This window comes from Drosophila elegans, unplaced genomic scaffold, assembly GCF_018152505.1.
Source record: "Drosophila elegans isolate 14027-0461.03 unplaced genomic scaffold, ASM1815250v1 contig_814, whole genome shotgun sequence".
NCBI lineage: Eukaryota > Metazoa > Arthropoda > Insecta > Diptera > Drosophilidae > Drosophila > Drosophila elegans.
Genome location: NW_024546167.1, coordinates 8,915,988 through 8,930,350, shown reverse-complemented (window position 1 = coordinate 8,930,350; position 14,363 = coordinate 8,915,988). Strand labels below are relative to the sequence as shown.

At 36.9% G+C, this 14,363-nt stretch overlaps 1 protein-coding gene across 1 annotated transcript; it reads right to left on the bottom strand.

The window, feature by feature from the left end:
• Positions 1-12,011: 12,011 nt before the first annotated feature.
• LOC121467893 lies at positions 12,012-14,340 on the bottom strand. The gene is made up of 2 exons (XM_041710614.1): positions 13,459-14,340; positions 12,012-12,268 (listed from the first exon to the last, which is right to left on the bottom strand). The coding sequence occupies exons 1-2, from the start codon at positions 13,796-13,798 to the stop codon at positions 12,192-12,194; spliced, it is 417 nt and encodes a 138-aa protein (XP_041566548.1). The 5' UTR covers positions 13,799-14,340; the 3' UTR covers positions 12,012-12,191.
• Positions 14,341-14,363: the final 23 nt, after the last annotated feature.

Below are 14,363 nucleotides of genomic sequence, written 5' to 3'. Positions count from 1 at the left end.
TATGCTTCGCAGATTAATTTGTTGTGTGCGGGGCCTCAATTTGATCTAACATATGCCAGTCTATGCGATTTTAGCATTTAATTATAGCACCCAGGCAAACGTTCATCAGAGGAGCGTGAGATACCCGCAACCAAAAAAAAAAGATACGAAAACCAATCGATCAGCGAACCCGGCGAATTCTTGTCTCTTTTTTCTTATATTTTTTGGCCATCAGCTGCGAGGCGCGCGTTTGGACAGTTATCGATCCAGAATCCATAAAATGTTTACGCCAGATGATGATTTATGCGTCTGGCTCAAGGGGATCAAATCACTTTGGATCAGCTCTCAATCTCTGATTGGCGAGCAGAAACCATGCGGAATCGGATTCAGAAAACAGAAACTGCATATTGTGATTATGATTATTGGTAAATTATATTTAATTTACAGTTAAACGATCACGTATGTACGCCAAAGGCCTCGAAAATGTTTTTCGCCATATCTCCGAGCCCCGAACACACTCCAAAAATACCTTTCCGACCTGACCTCAATTATCGATTTAACTTTATTATTGGTTTTGATTTGGACTTTTTGATTTTCGGGGCGCATCTCAGCAAAAAGTTAAAATTAAAAGGAATGCTGTTGATTGCTATGTTCGTCCTGAACCAAAAAAAAAAGGGCAATACAAGGGGTATGGGAGAAATTTGTGTCGCTGGATCTGGAGCATTAGTGGGCAGGTCGCTTAATTCTCGTTAATTTCTCACTGGCAACGTGCAGCGTTTAGCTGATTGTGGGTTTCCCACTCGATTGCTGCCCTTTTTCCCTTCGAGACGAGACTTAAGTTGTGGCAATCATATTTTGTGTTAAATGCATTAATTTTAAGTTTTATTGAAGGGTCCTTGCTCATATATAACTGTTATTTCGGCGTTTCGCTAAAACTGGTTGACAATAAATCAGATTTATTTGATGGGCGGTCTTTTGGTCCAGTTAAAACTTGGTTAATCATAGGAACAATGTCTAATATGAGAGATGCATCTGGGAGATTTTAAGGTCTCAAGGTTTATGAAGTTGCCCTTACTAAAGAAGACCAAAAACAATGAATTGAAATAAAGAAGTAATGTAGTTTCGCTTGTGATTACAAATAATGACAATAAATTGTATGCAGTTCTTAATTAACTTAATAGCTGAGTATCTTTTTGTTCTTAATCGTAACTCCGGAAGATCTTCTTAGCATAAAATTAATTTATAAACCCCTTTCGTAAGAACCTTGCTCATGACCGGCCATAGATCATCTAAGGAACATCTAACAGCTCTCTCATTGTAGCTGTTGTCAGGGCTCATAGATCATGATTCTCCTCCCGGATCGTGGGTCGTGTATGCTGTTGACAAGCAACTGTCACCACCAGCGGCCCAGGCGCCATATTGTTGGGGCTCTACATCTACTTCGACTTCCACCTTTACCTTTACCTGCAACTCCCAGCTCCGAATTCATCCTTTTACCTTGGGCCTCCATTTGGCAAAAGCAAAAAAGGCAACAGCATGGCAGGCAATTTCCACACACAAATAAGCCGCCAATTTGCCCCCACTATAGGGCAGATAGTCCAAAGACCAGACGACTGAAGCAAGGCAAGCGAAACCCGCCAGACACTACGTCAACTCTGCAGACACGTGAACACGGGTACCATGGGATAATTGACTAGCAAAACATATAAAAAATAAAAGCTAAGATGTGGAATGACTTAAATTAAATGGTTGTTAAGCGAAATCAATTGGTAAAATCAAGTAAACGCTAAACATTCTTAAAAAATTTAATTTTAATTCCAAATAATCACTGAAAACCTTTAAGTTAAAGTTTTATAACATATAAAGAGTTTAGTTAAAATTAAGTAAGATTCAATAAATTTCCAAATACTTTATCATGGTTAACCAATTTAAAGTCGTTAAATCCTTAAAAACACAAATACAATGTGCACCATTTTGTACTTTAGTTCATATAGAAATTTATTTTGGATTGGGTTGAAATATTTAAAAGGACCTTTTTTTGATAGGAAACATTTTTAAAAAAAGTTAATCCATTAAAAACTGTTTAAAAAAGAAAGATAAATGTAAGTTGCAAAGCGACTAAAATAACATTTGGATTAATTGGTATTTAACCCATAGTCCTTGGCTGAGAAAATCTAGGCAACCCTTGGCTGCATCTTCCTCCAATGAGTCGCTGGTTATAAATCAGTTTGCGCGGCTTTTAATAAATTGTAATTGAGTCGCGAGTCGCGACTGCAGCGCATAGATACATTTGTATCTGCTGTTTAGCTGCTTAGCTTGCCGGGGCATGTATCTTTAGCTTTTGGCTGCGATTGAGATCGCGTGTGGGAATGCAAAGGCGAAGATTTGCAGGCGAATCTCGAGGCTCGAGACCCATACTCATACCCATACGATTCGATCCGATCCGATGGGATGCGATCCTTGTGGCTGCTGTTAAGTTAACCCCTCTGCACTCTGCTGCTGTTGTTGTTGTTTTTGTTGTTGCCGTTGTATACATGGCACTTTGCCGGCTGTCGCCACTTCGGTTGTTTGGTTGTTCGGCTGTTTGGTTGTTTGGTTGTTCAGAACCCCCGCCCTATACCCTCGGCATCATGCTCGAAAATCACGTAATGAAAAATGTTTTGTGCGCAATTTTTCTTTTCATTTGTTTCGTGCCTCTCCAGCTTGCGAAAAGAAAAAAGACTGTTTTGTTTCGTTTCGCTGTTTGTGTGTGTCGAGCAGCAATAAAACCCATTGAACACGAGTTGCTTTTGAGGCAACATGAACAATTAATGCAACATATGTTAGCGGGCCGCAGAAACCGCAAAGCGAGATCTGCAGCGCGATGATCCTTTATGCATTTAATGGCCGGCCAAACAAATCGAATTAGTTGCCAACGCTCAAGACTGGCAACACGCGAACGGAACTAGCCAAATGAACTTTGGAATTTGATTTGGAGTTAATCGAAATGCTCTTTAAGATAGGTGGCTACTTTAAGATTAACTACTAATTTGCATAAATTGTTATACTTGGTTTTCGGACATGCTGATTTAAAAAAGTAGTATAATGATATTAGTTTGGAATCTGGTATAGTGTTGGAAGAATTTTGAAATTAATTTTTAGATTATTTTTATAAATTCAGTCAAGCCTATAATCTTAAGATGGATTTTAGTACTGTTAAAAACTTGAAAGTGCGATTCAAAAGATATTTTACATATAGCAAGTAGAGGTGTTGAAATGGAAAATAAATGTTACTGACGTTACTATTTGTATATTATGTACATACCACATTTTCCTAAAACTCACAGTTTAGTATTTGTATTTTTGGCAACTTGGTAACATTTTCAATAAACCCTTTGCAAAAAGTGTATTTGAAATTAATTTCATAACAAAGATTACGGGTTACACCCCCAAATCCAAACGTATTTCCCTTTTCCCCGTTAACTTCGATATCCTCCTCTAATAGTTACAACTAGACTTTTTTCTAATTGAAACTTTTTTGCCATCGAGAAGCAGCAAATGGTTCGATCGATTGCCAAGATACGAATTAACCCAACAGATACGCAGCTGCAATCACACCGATTGCCAATGCATATGAAAAATTGTACTTTTAATTGTATCTGCAGCCCCGACCCGGCCCAATCCAACCCGTTCTATGGGCCATAGGCTATAGACCAGGGTCCCAGGGACCCAGCTCCTCATCGCTTCCATAATTGCTTTGCTGTGAAGGAGAACTCGTATTTGTTTTGAGACTTTTGGGCGGGCAATTTATGGCTTATCATTTTTTGTGCTTTTAATTTCTGTTTTCCTTTTCTCAGGTGGGTGTGATGAAGGCGGGGGAGGGTCGGCCGAAACGAAATGGGCTGGGATTTCTGGTGAGCAGGTGGATTGGCTTGGGTTATGGGTCAGCAGAAATGGCCAACGCTAATGATTTAAGGTACGCCAGATTCTAATTCGATAAAGCAGGTGCTTAAATTAGGAGTATTTACATTAAAGACATTTAGAACTTGCTTTTCGATTTGTTAAAGTTTTATTTGTTTAAATTTATTTGCTATGAATTTATTATTTTGGGACTTTAAATATTTCATTTATTGACAATGTACTTTAATTTAGGAATTATAATTTTAAGCACATTCGCCTTATATTTTAAATAGGAACTTAATACCAAAAATCAAGTACTCTAGAATTATCATTGTCGAAGACTAGAATTAACAACAATTGGCCCTTAGAGTTCTGAAATTTTTTTTTTTTCAAAGACTTCTATCCATATAATTCCCTCTTTATAAGGATGTCCCCCCGAACAGCAAGAAATCGACAGGTGGTTTGGTTGCCGTTTAATTTACCTCCATATAAGCGTCTTGTGAATTCTTTGTCATTTCGAATGCAATTTTAACAGAAAAAACGAGAACAGAGGAAACCCGCAGAAGCCGCAACCGAAATCCGCTGGGCGCAAACAAAAAAGATGGTTCTTTGTTACTTAAAAGCGAAGAAGAATGGGAAGTAGGGGCTAAAAAAAAATTATTTCATAAATCCTTGAGTGGCTCTCCGGCGATTCTAATGCACTCAGGCAAGAAACGAGGGGAGTTCTTTAGGCACTGCCTTTGTGTTATTGAAGGGATAACTACTTATAAATGTGGCAACAACATGCAACTATCTCTTGGAAAAAAGATTAGCGAAAGGCTTACATAACATACGTGGATGCGGTTTGATTTTTTCTCGCTGGCAGCTGACACAGATACAGATACTTTGCGAACTATCCACCGAATGATTACAACAATCTTTGAGAATCTTTTTCGGTTGAAGGAGCGCCAGCATGCCGGCTGACAATTCAAGTGGAATTTTTTTTTATTTTCATATCTTTTTCAGTTTTTCTTCTTTTTTTGTAGTAGTTGCCCAGCGGTTATCCGATATTATTTCGCTAATTCGATACTTTTATTTCAAGCAAACGGGTACCTACCCTCTCTCCCTCTTTATCTTTTCTTTGCATAATTTTTCATAACTTTTCTTATTATGATAATTTTGCTGGCGAAAAAATATAATATAAATTTTATGTGAATGCAATCTGATCCGTTATTTATGTGGCACATAATATAGTACGGTCTGCGGGTCGGTCCTTGTCCCGAATATAAACCGTTATGTGGGCGCAGACCACACATTATGTTAATCATAATTTCTCTGCACTGCTCTTGGCATCGTCTGTTCTTTTAATATCATCTTTATTTTTCATTGCTTTTTATTTTTGTGATTTACAGTTTCTGAGGTCGCAGACAGGTGACAACAGCTGTCAGTGGGCAACAGTTGGTGGGAAGATTTTAATTTAATAAAAAGCTGGGGAAAGGATATTTGTTTAAGAATCCTAAGAAGAAGTTGTGGTCAAAATAAAAGCACCCGGTGTGTTCCTTTTATTTAGATAGTATTTAGTTATACTTATTATTTTATACTTTATAGCCTTGAAGCTATTTTTACCTATATTCATGACTACCCCCGCCTGAAGACCCGCATGTTGTTAAATTCCAAGATTCGCATCCGCTAAACTCAGGACTTTGGATTCATTCTCCGCCTCTTCCGGCTCAAGAAAACAAACCGCAACTTGTGCACGTTTCTCTGGCATTCCTACTCCCCTATATCCCAGTCCACCCGATTTCCCCTGTTTAATTTCGCAGCAGCACAATATCCATATCCTTCCTGCTTAGCCGCTGGCTTGTGGGCGGAATATTGGAGCGAATATGGTGGCGAGCCGTGAGGATTTCTTGCCAGAGAAAAGAAATTGTAAATTTTCTTAAAGGAAGTATGAATTACGGGCACTTTTTATGCCTTTTGTTGGATAAGTTCCTTCCCCCCCCCACAGATCCTTGCAGTTTTTGTGTCCTGCACCATCAAACAATGTCTATAACTGGATGTGTGTAAGAGTGTGTAATGTATACGGTTTTCACTTACTGAACTCGCTTGTAGGTGGAAATAAAGTCTGTGTTTGCTGGGAATACAGGGTGACAATCAAAAGAAACTTTTAAGAAAAGAATGGCTTACATCATTTTGTATGAAACCCTTAAAAACATTTTCAGTATTATCTAATGTACATATTTTGAGACCTTGTAAGTATTTAGTTATTCTACTCTACTCCGTTTATTTCGGATTATCTTTATCTTAAATTTATTTAGAAAACAAACTTTTTTTGAGCTTTGAGTTTAAATGATTTGTTTTTTTTAAATTTGATTAAGACTGTTAAGAACATAAATTGTTTATAGATATTAAAATTTTATTATATTTAATGTTATATCCATTTAGATTTTTAATTAAAACTCTTCTTAATTATGCTTCCGACAACAGTGGCCACAAAATTTCATTTCTTTTAGCTAACATTTTCAGGATCCTGTAAAAAACTTGCCACACATTCTCGCACACCCATTGTCGAGTAGCAGTTAGTTAGTTTTTGTTTGAGTAAAATCAACGCCATATTGTAGACATTGTTAGGGTTTTTGAAAATTTTATAATTAATTTTCTGGTTAACATGTTTTTCATATGTGCAAATATGCGCACAATCCATACAATACCATGGGGGGTGTATCCAGCCCCCCGAATCCCCCTTTTGGTTGCTGGGCAAAGTTCAGGAAGTGTGTTTACAAAGAAAAGCCTTTTGTACAAGTATCAGATTCCTGTGCTGATTAAAGAAGCACCCAACAAAGGATTTGGAAGGAGGCATCGGGATGGTAGGGCAAGAACATCTTCCCATGCGAGAATATTTATTAAAAATTTAAACATTATAAATGATTTGCCACATGCTACTCATTGCCACGCTCATATCCTGTTTTAGTTTTAGGGGAAGGGAGCTGATTTCTTGTGGCGCCATGACTTTACAAGAACCGAGACTCATTGCTATATTAACCATTAAGGCATTTTAAATCCAGACGCCGCTTTTCCCCCATCCGCTTTTAAGTTTTCAACGTCATTTACTTCGTTTCAATTCAATATGAAATTCAAACTCTTTTTGGCGGCTGCCGCTGCCGCTGCTTCTGCCGTTGATGTTTCTGACTTGGGTTTTATAAACTGAGTGAGTGACATGACCATGACGATATAGTAGGTAGCTAAATTGCTGAATCACCGAATCGAAGGGACTGCCAAATGGCATTATTGTATCTGGAAGATGTTTTTCTGTTTTCTGTTTTCTGTTTTCGGTTTTCTGGTTTTTCTTTTTTATCCATTGTGCGAGTTCAACTCTTCGATTCGTTTGGTTTCCTCCTGCAGTTGTCCTTTTATTTTTTCTTACCGTCATCCAGTCATGTGATCCATCTTAATTCTTTCGGCATTCGTCATTGGCTTTTTTGAAAATCCATTGAGCCAGTTCCACTTGGCCCTGCATTTTAATTTGTCAGCGATTTTCTTTTCAATTTTATTTTCCTCAACTGAAACTCTAATATTGCATAGTATTGGGCTCCTTTCCAGCTTCTGATCGATGACGTTTTTATTTGCCATATGCGAGTGAGAGTGTGTGCGTGATGGATGGCTTTCGAGGGGGTGGGGGAAAGACTGGAGGGGGTGGCGCCGCTGTGTGCCAAAATTTAATTTAATTTGAAAGTGTTACGGGCAAGCAAGAAGCCAATAAACAATGTGTCAAAATGTCAACCTAAAAAAATTCAACGAAATTTTTAAGAAGTCTTTGTTTTTGTCTTACAACTTTTCTCTTTATTTGACTATTTAATCTATATTATTATACAAGGTGGAATAAAGGTTTAATGCAGTTAAATATTTGAATTTTAAAATTATTTTTTTCGTATTTAAAAAAAAAAAAATTTAAAACTTATGACAAGGTAATTAAACATGAGAATCGTGGTGACATCGTATTGATTCTATTGAATCAAAAATTGACATTTAAAGTCATTATTTTTAGCTTGTGCTATACATAACTTGTTTCTATAAATGTATATTTAATAAACATTATTAAACATAAGGATTAAGCAGTACCTTTTAAATTTTTAAAAAATATTTATTAATATTACATAACATATTTTACACATATTTCAAATAATAATATTTATTAAAACAAAGAATTAATATTTTTCCACTTTGTTGTTTGCTGAAATATGGAGCTTTCCTTTCTATATGAAAACATTTGAATCGAACCTTTGTTACCAATTCATTGATTTCGATTTCTCTGGCCGAACCAAGTGACTGCGACAAGACGAACTTGCAACTGGGCTGCGTGCCAATATATCACGATTATGTCAGTCGCTTGTGTTTGTTACCCAGCAGGCGGTCGCTTTGACCAACTGGGGGAAAACAAAGAGGGATTCTCCAGGGGGGAACTCCAGTTGGGGACTTGAGATTTGCGTGCGCACGCGTACAGCGCCAAAACGAATTAAATCTGATGCACCAGCAAATGAGAATTCAATTTTTTTCGTACTGCCGGGGAGGGTTAATACCTGAGAATCTGTAGATTCAATTTGTCCAACTGTTTTGCCCCACAAACCAAAAACACACACGCACTTCAATTTGGCAAGTTGGCAGTTCGATTTGCGACCAAATGAGAAATCTCTCCAGGACACGCAACCCATGATTAAATGGGGGGAATAAAACTCCTTACCCTAAGGAACTGATGATGTCAAAGTGTTGCAGTTGCTGTTGATTTTGATTTTCTGGCAAATCATTGCCGTAATCTTTCAGCTGCTGTCAGTCGGCCAACCGATTGAATGAATGAAGGATAAACATACATTGCCCAATTGTTAAGCAATTTATGCAAACAGCAATCTCCCTTTTCTCATGCGATTTCCTTTTCTTTCGGCGTTTTCGCCTGTCAAATTTGCCAAATCACGATGACGTATCGCTAAACCACGCTTGACATTACCGTTTTTTGTTATCAGCGCAAAAGGGTTGCATACTAATTTTCAAAAAAGGAATAAGGGTATGGATGGGTCCATTTTCCTTTGGCTGACATGTGAAGCGAGAGATAAGGTTACGTTGGCACTGATTGACTCACGGATTTGTTGGGTCTTCGAGGTCTTCTCTATTTTAGAATTTTTTCGATTTGGAATCAATTTAAACAAAATTACCCTTTAGCCATATCTTAGGCTTACGTTTGGCATTACTCATTGATAAATACAGTTTCATAATTTAATATACAACACTTATTTTGAGTTTCTTAATTATTCATCAGTTACTTAACTTATATAATTTATTTTAAGAGCTCTATTCATATATGCATCAATAACAACTAAATGTTGTCTAAGTCAACCCAACTTTAAAGGGCTTTTCTCCGAGTCCACCTCATTTGTAATTCAAACAATCCAATAATCTGAACAGCCTCCCCAAAGCGAATTCTCTTCCTTTTCGTAAATGTTTACAAACGAAATGAGGAATTGCTCTTGGGGGACGGATGGATAATGGGGCGATATTTAACGATTGCCCGCTTAGTGTTTATTTGTGCATCTAAACAATTTTAATGGCAAATCGCAAGATCCATCCGAGCACAGTTCCAGTTGCCGGCTCGAAGTCCAAATCAAAATCCCACCCAGCGTGGGTGATTTTTTGATTTTAATGATACACGGGGCAAGTATTTTTTGAGTTATTGCACATAGTGCACACAGTGCGTAATAAAAATCCACGTCCCGGTCTCTCGATGTGTGCCACAGTGTAGTTTTTATTGTTTCTCTGACGATTTAATTAAATTTCTAAAGCGTGCCGCCAGTCGATGTTGATGTTGATGCTGTTAGTTGGCCATTTAGTTGCAGTTTTTATTTGTTTGCTTTAGGCGCGTCGTCATCCCCGTCACTCTCTTAATTCCATTCGATTCGTAGACCCATTCCAGTTTTAGCCATAGCTCTAATAGGATTTCACACGTTTTTCCATGTCGTCGGCACGGCGTTATATTTTTAGTGCCGCAATTCAAAGTTTTGCAATGTTTATTCACATTCTTAGGTGACCACAAGTCTTTGGCAATTTGTTTGTTATTCCTGTTGCTGTTGCCATTTTTTTTCAGGTTATGATAGAGTCATATTCGGATGTACCTATGCAAGAGATTGTAGGTGTTGTACAGAAATTCTTTATGACTTAACACCGATAAAAAATGATATAGTAAAAATAAATATCTGACTATTGAATTTAAAATTGTATATCTAATATTTATATTAAATATTTAATCAAAATAATACATGTTTAATTGCATGGCTTAATATTAAAATATTTTAAATTTAAGTTTAATTTAAAAATGTTTGAAATCAGTATATTTTTCGTCGTTTTTTTACCATTGTATCATTGCTTTAGGTATTTTAAAGTAAAAATTTAAAAAAAATGTATTTGCCTTAATAATTTAATTAAAGTTTAATTTTATAATTTATTTTATATTAATATCAGAAAGTTCCCCCTTTTCTTTCCTGACCATCATATTTTCTAGGTATTTTTGAAAAGATTAAATTATGCCCACTTATAGTATTAACATATCAGCCCCAGTTTCGATCGCTCTTAGCTTTTTATCCACATCGCAGCCATGGGCATATAATTCATAGAGCCACACACGTTTCTTCATTAAATTCCACGTGTTTATTTGTTTAAACTAACCTTTTATGAGGCAGTGGCGCTACATCTAGCCGCAGACACACACAGAAACATGGGAGCGTCGGGGTTATCTATCACATCCTTCTATATAGTCGCCTCTGCTGCTGACAGCTAATTCAATTTAATTGGTGCGAACAAAAATTTACAGAAAATATAAACAAAACGTTCCTGTTCTTTTTGTTGTCGTGTTTTATGTAGCATAATTTTATGAGTTGTTTATTTCGTTAAACAAGAATAACCTTAGCTTGTTATGGCACATTTTTATTGTCGCTTGTTTATGAATAAAAACAAAGGCAAAACAGAAAAAGAGCAGAACGAAGAAAAGCTGAAATGCAGGCACAAATGCTGAAGCCTTTTATTTGGGTATTCAAAATAATTGTGGTCAGACGAATTCACGATCTGGGCGTTAAAAATCTATAAACGAATGTCGGGTCTGCACGATGCTGACTGAGAATTTCCTTATACACTTAAAAGAGTTGAAAGGGTATACTTATAAAGTCGAGATGGTAATTGCCTTTTATAAGTTGGGTATATTAAACATACTTTATTTACTGAGCAAGAGCCAAAATTCTTAAGTTTTTTAAGAAGCCAAATAAACATTCAGCTAAAATTTATTACTAGAGTAAGTTTCTTGTTTAAATTAAGGCAATATGCGCCTAAATTCCTAAACATTATTATCAACTTTTACGAAATTATGAAAATAAGTATTTTTAAAGTGTAGAGCATTTAGAATTCTGCAACTATTTATCAAAAATGATGTTACCAAGTTCTCCCACAAGACTCATTCGATGTTGTGGCGCCACTTGGACATGGTCCGAGTCAATGATCGTCATCTGTAAATCATTTTGTGTGACAACCCGCTGACAATTGGACGAGAACGATCTTCGGGACGAACTGCAGGAGGAGACAGCTCAATTCGCATGGCCCGGTGGCTCAGGCTCTCTAACGAAGACCCTTAACGACGACTGCCTTACACGGACTCATATATACGAACATAAAGTCGCGTGGCTTATTTAAAATTAACAAAGCAATAAAAATGCAAACTCAAGGCAAGCAGAGCGATAACAATGTGGGAGAAAAAGGAGAACGAGACGTGGAATGGCCTGCAGTAAAATAAGTTCATTGTGGGGATAAACCAAATTGAGAGGCCCGCAGCCTGGGATACTTAGTCATTCTAATCCCGAATGCGAGCGAAAAAAAAACTAAAGCAACTTTCCAAGGAAATCTTTATCGACCAGCCAGCTTATCATATCGGCGGCTAACAAACCCAATCCCAAATCCCTGACCAGTCCACATGCATTTCCTTATCGCCGTCATCGCTTTTTCGACCTAGCCAAAACAATGCAACGCGCAATCAGCGACACTTCATCGGCCACCGACAAAAAAAAGTAACCAAACCCAAATGTGGTGTGAGGAGTATTAAACCACAGCAAATAAACAAAAGGACACAGCGCGTAATGAGGGCGAAAATATCTTTATTTAAAGAGCCACAGACTGGCTTCCTTGGAAGCCAACAGAAGTCGAAGTTGGAATCCCTGGTGCAAGGCAGCATATTTGTCATTCGCAGGGAGCTTCAGGCGGCGATACGGCCCGGGGCAATAATCATGAACAGATCTTGTAGACGCCGCCATGGACCAAATGCTCCTTAATTAGATGAGGCGACAAGCCAAAAACCGGGAGCTGGCCCGCAGTTTAGTCCTCGTTCTCGTCCTCTGCCTAGGAGCACCTGGAACACGATTAACGATACATTCAAGCAGCTACACTCTAGAAAAAATTCATTTAAAATAACTATAATTATTTAAAAAACTTTACTTGAAACCTCACTCCCAGTTTATCATTGTTATTATGTTGGTCTTTCTGTAAAACTATTTTGTACAAAACTCTGACTACACTTTGTTCTTAAATTAATCGTTAAAAATAAGTTCATAAATATATAATATATTTCAGGACACTTTTAAATAATTAAGAAATAAAGTTGTTCTTATCTTTTTAATTTAATGACAAGTTAATATGTACTGTATTTTTCAAACAGACAATTGTGACATTCACTTTTTTTTCAAGTGCATTTTGTCTTAGGTTCTGTTTTGGGATATATTATGGAACGGTGGCCAAAACAATGCCGTGTTAACAACTTGTACGCTATGCAAGTGGCATGCTTATATCCACTCCCTTCGCAACCACCAACTATCCCATATAGTCATCCAAAACCCATGCCCTTTAGGCCCTTAAGTCGAGGTCTGGGAAGTTGCTGCTGGCTGGCCGCGTCTCGACTTCTGCCACTAATGGCATATTTTGCATTCCAATAAGGCATTTGCGCCAATTGCAAATAATTTCCGAGTGTATAGTCAGCTTAATAAGATCACGATTCCCAGATAAGCCGCCTAGATAGCAAATAGGATTTTTAGCAGCCTCCAAGGGTTTGAATTTGGTTAACAGGAGTTTAGAGTAAGTGTGGGAGATCCACAAACACAGCATATTCATAAGTAGGAAATTCCGCAGTTGGCTAGAGATTATTAGATAAATATAGAACACATTTTAAGGCATTGCAAAAGTTAGGAATATTAAGAACACTATATTAAAAGAAAACTAAATCTTTTGTTTGCAGCCTATATCTAATATTTTTGAGCTTTTACTATTTTTTTTTTCAATAACTATTTGTTACAGGTTTCTTTATAACACAATCAAAATATAAGAAATATTTACTTAACCATTTTAACAAATAAAATCATATACTAAAAACAAATTCCTATTATATCCTAAAAATCATCAGTCTTCTGTTATTTCTTTGAATTGAATTAAGTTTTTGTATTTATTTAATTATATTGATAAAAGGAGTGCCTAATAGAAGAGTATTCCCAAGTCAGTGACCGCCTTTGCATTTGCCCAAGAAACAATAACTTAATTTAGTTGTCTTACATCGTGTCGTTGTCGTCGCCAGTCGAGGCAGTCGGTCCAGACACCCCCGATCCGGGTCCTTGTGGCCACAGTTCACTGTAGTGGCAACCTTTGCATGGTGGTATGTCAGCAATTCTGTAAACAGGGGACACACGGTCCGAAGGGGGTGAAGTCCAGCCATGGCGGAGTACGCATATGGACCGCGGATCGGGCTTGTGGAGTCGCGTATGTAGCGCCAATTACACAAAGCCAAGTTAAGCAGTTCCAACCATTCGGCTCTCTGTGGCGAAATCTGTAAATCTGCGCTGGGGCACAAAAAGAGAGGAAAATCGGCAAAGAAAAAACCACCGCAAAATGCCATTTGACCAAGATGGGTCCGAGATGATAAACCAGCCGATTCGCCCAGACGTGGGCGCCAAACAATTCAATGCAAAAGGGGCAATTAAACCAGACAGTAGGCAACTGATACACAGGGGAAAATCTAGTTTCTCAACTGATATCTTAGCAAACTATAGATGTGTCTATGGCTTTTATAAATTCGGATAAAAGCTTTTCTTTTTAGCTAGCAAAACTGTATAATACTGTTTATAGTAATGATTTCCAAGAAATTAAGTTTTACAAAATCTACGAATATCCTTAATTTTGTTAAGTAAATAACATGCCACTTTTAAATACATTTTAAGGTTTTAAAAGATTATGAAGTAATTCCATTTCTCCAACCTTGTTTTGTTAATAATATTAAAAATTTAAGATAATTTTAAATCTATTTTTAAGACATTTTTTAAATGTAATTTTTTAGATTGGTTAATAAATTTGGGAGTAATTGGCATAATAACAAAAAAATTGAATCAAATATCATTAAAATAAATTAACAATCCGTTTTATAAATGTTTTCTTCTTAAATATTCCTTAAACTATGTTACTTA

Bases quoted from the DNA above. Each gene is read 5' to 3' on its own strand.
- LOC121467893 (XM_041710614.1), bottom strand. From the start codon at position 13,798: ATGGCATTTTGCGGTGGTTTTTTCTTTGCCGATTTTCCTCTCTTTTTG. The intron at 12,269-13,458 runs GTAAGACAACTA...ATCGTGTTCCAG, and splicing joins GGCGACGACAACGACACGAT to GTGCTCCTAGGCAGAGGACG.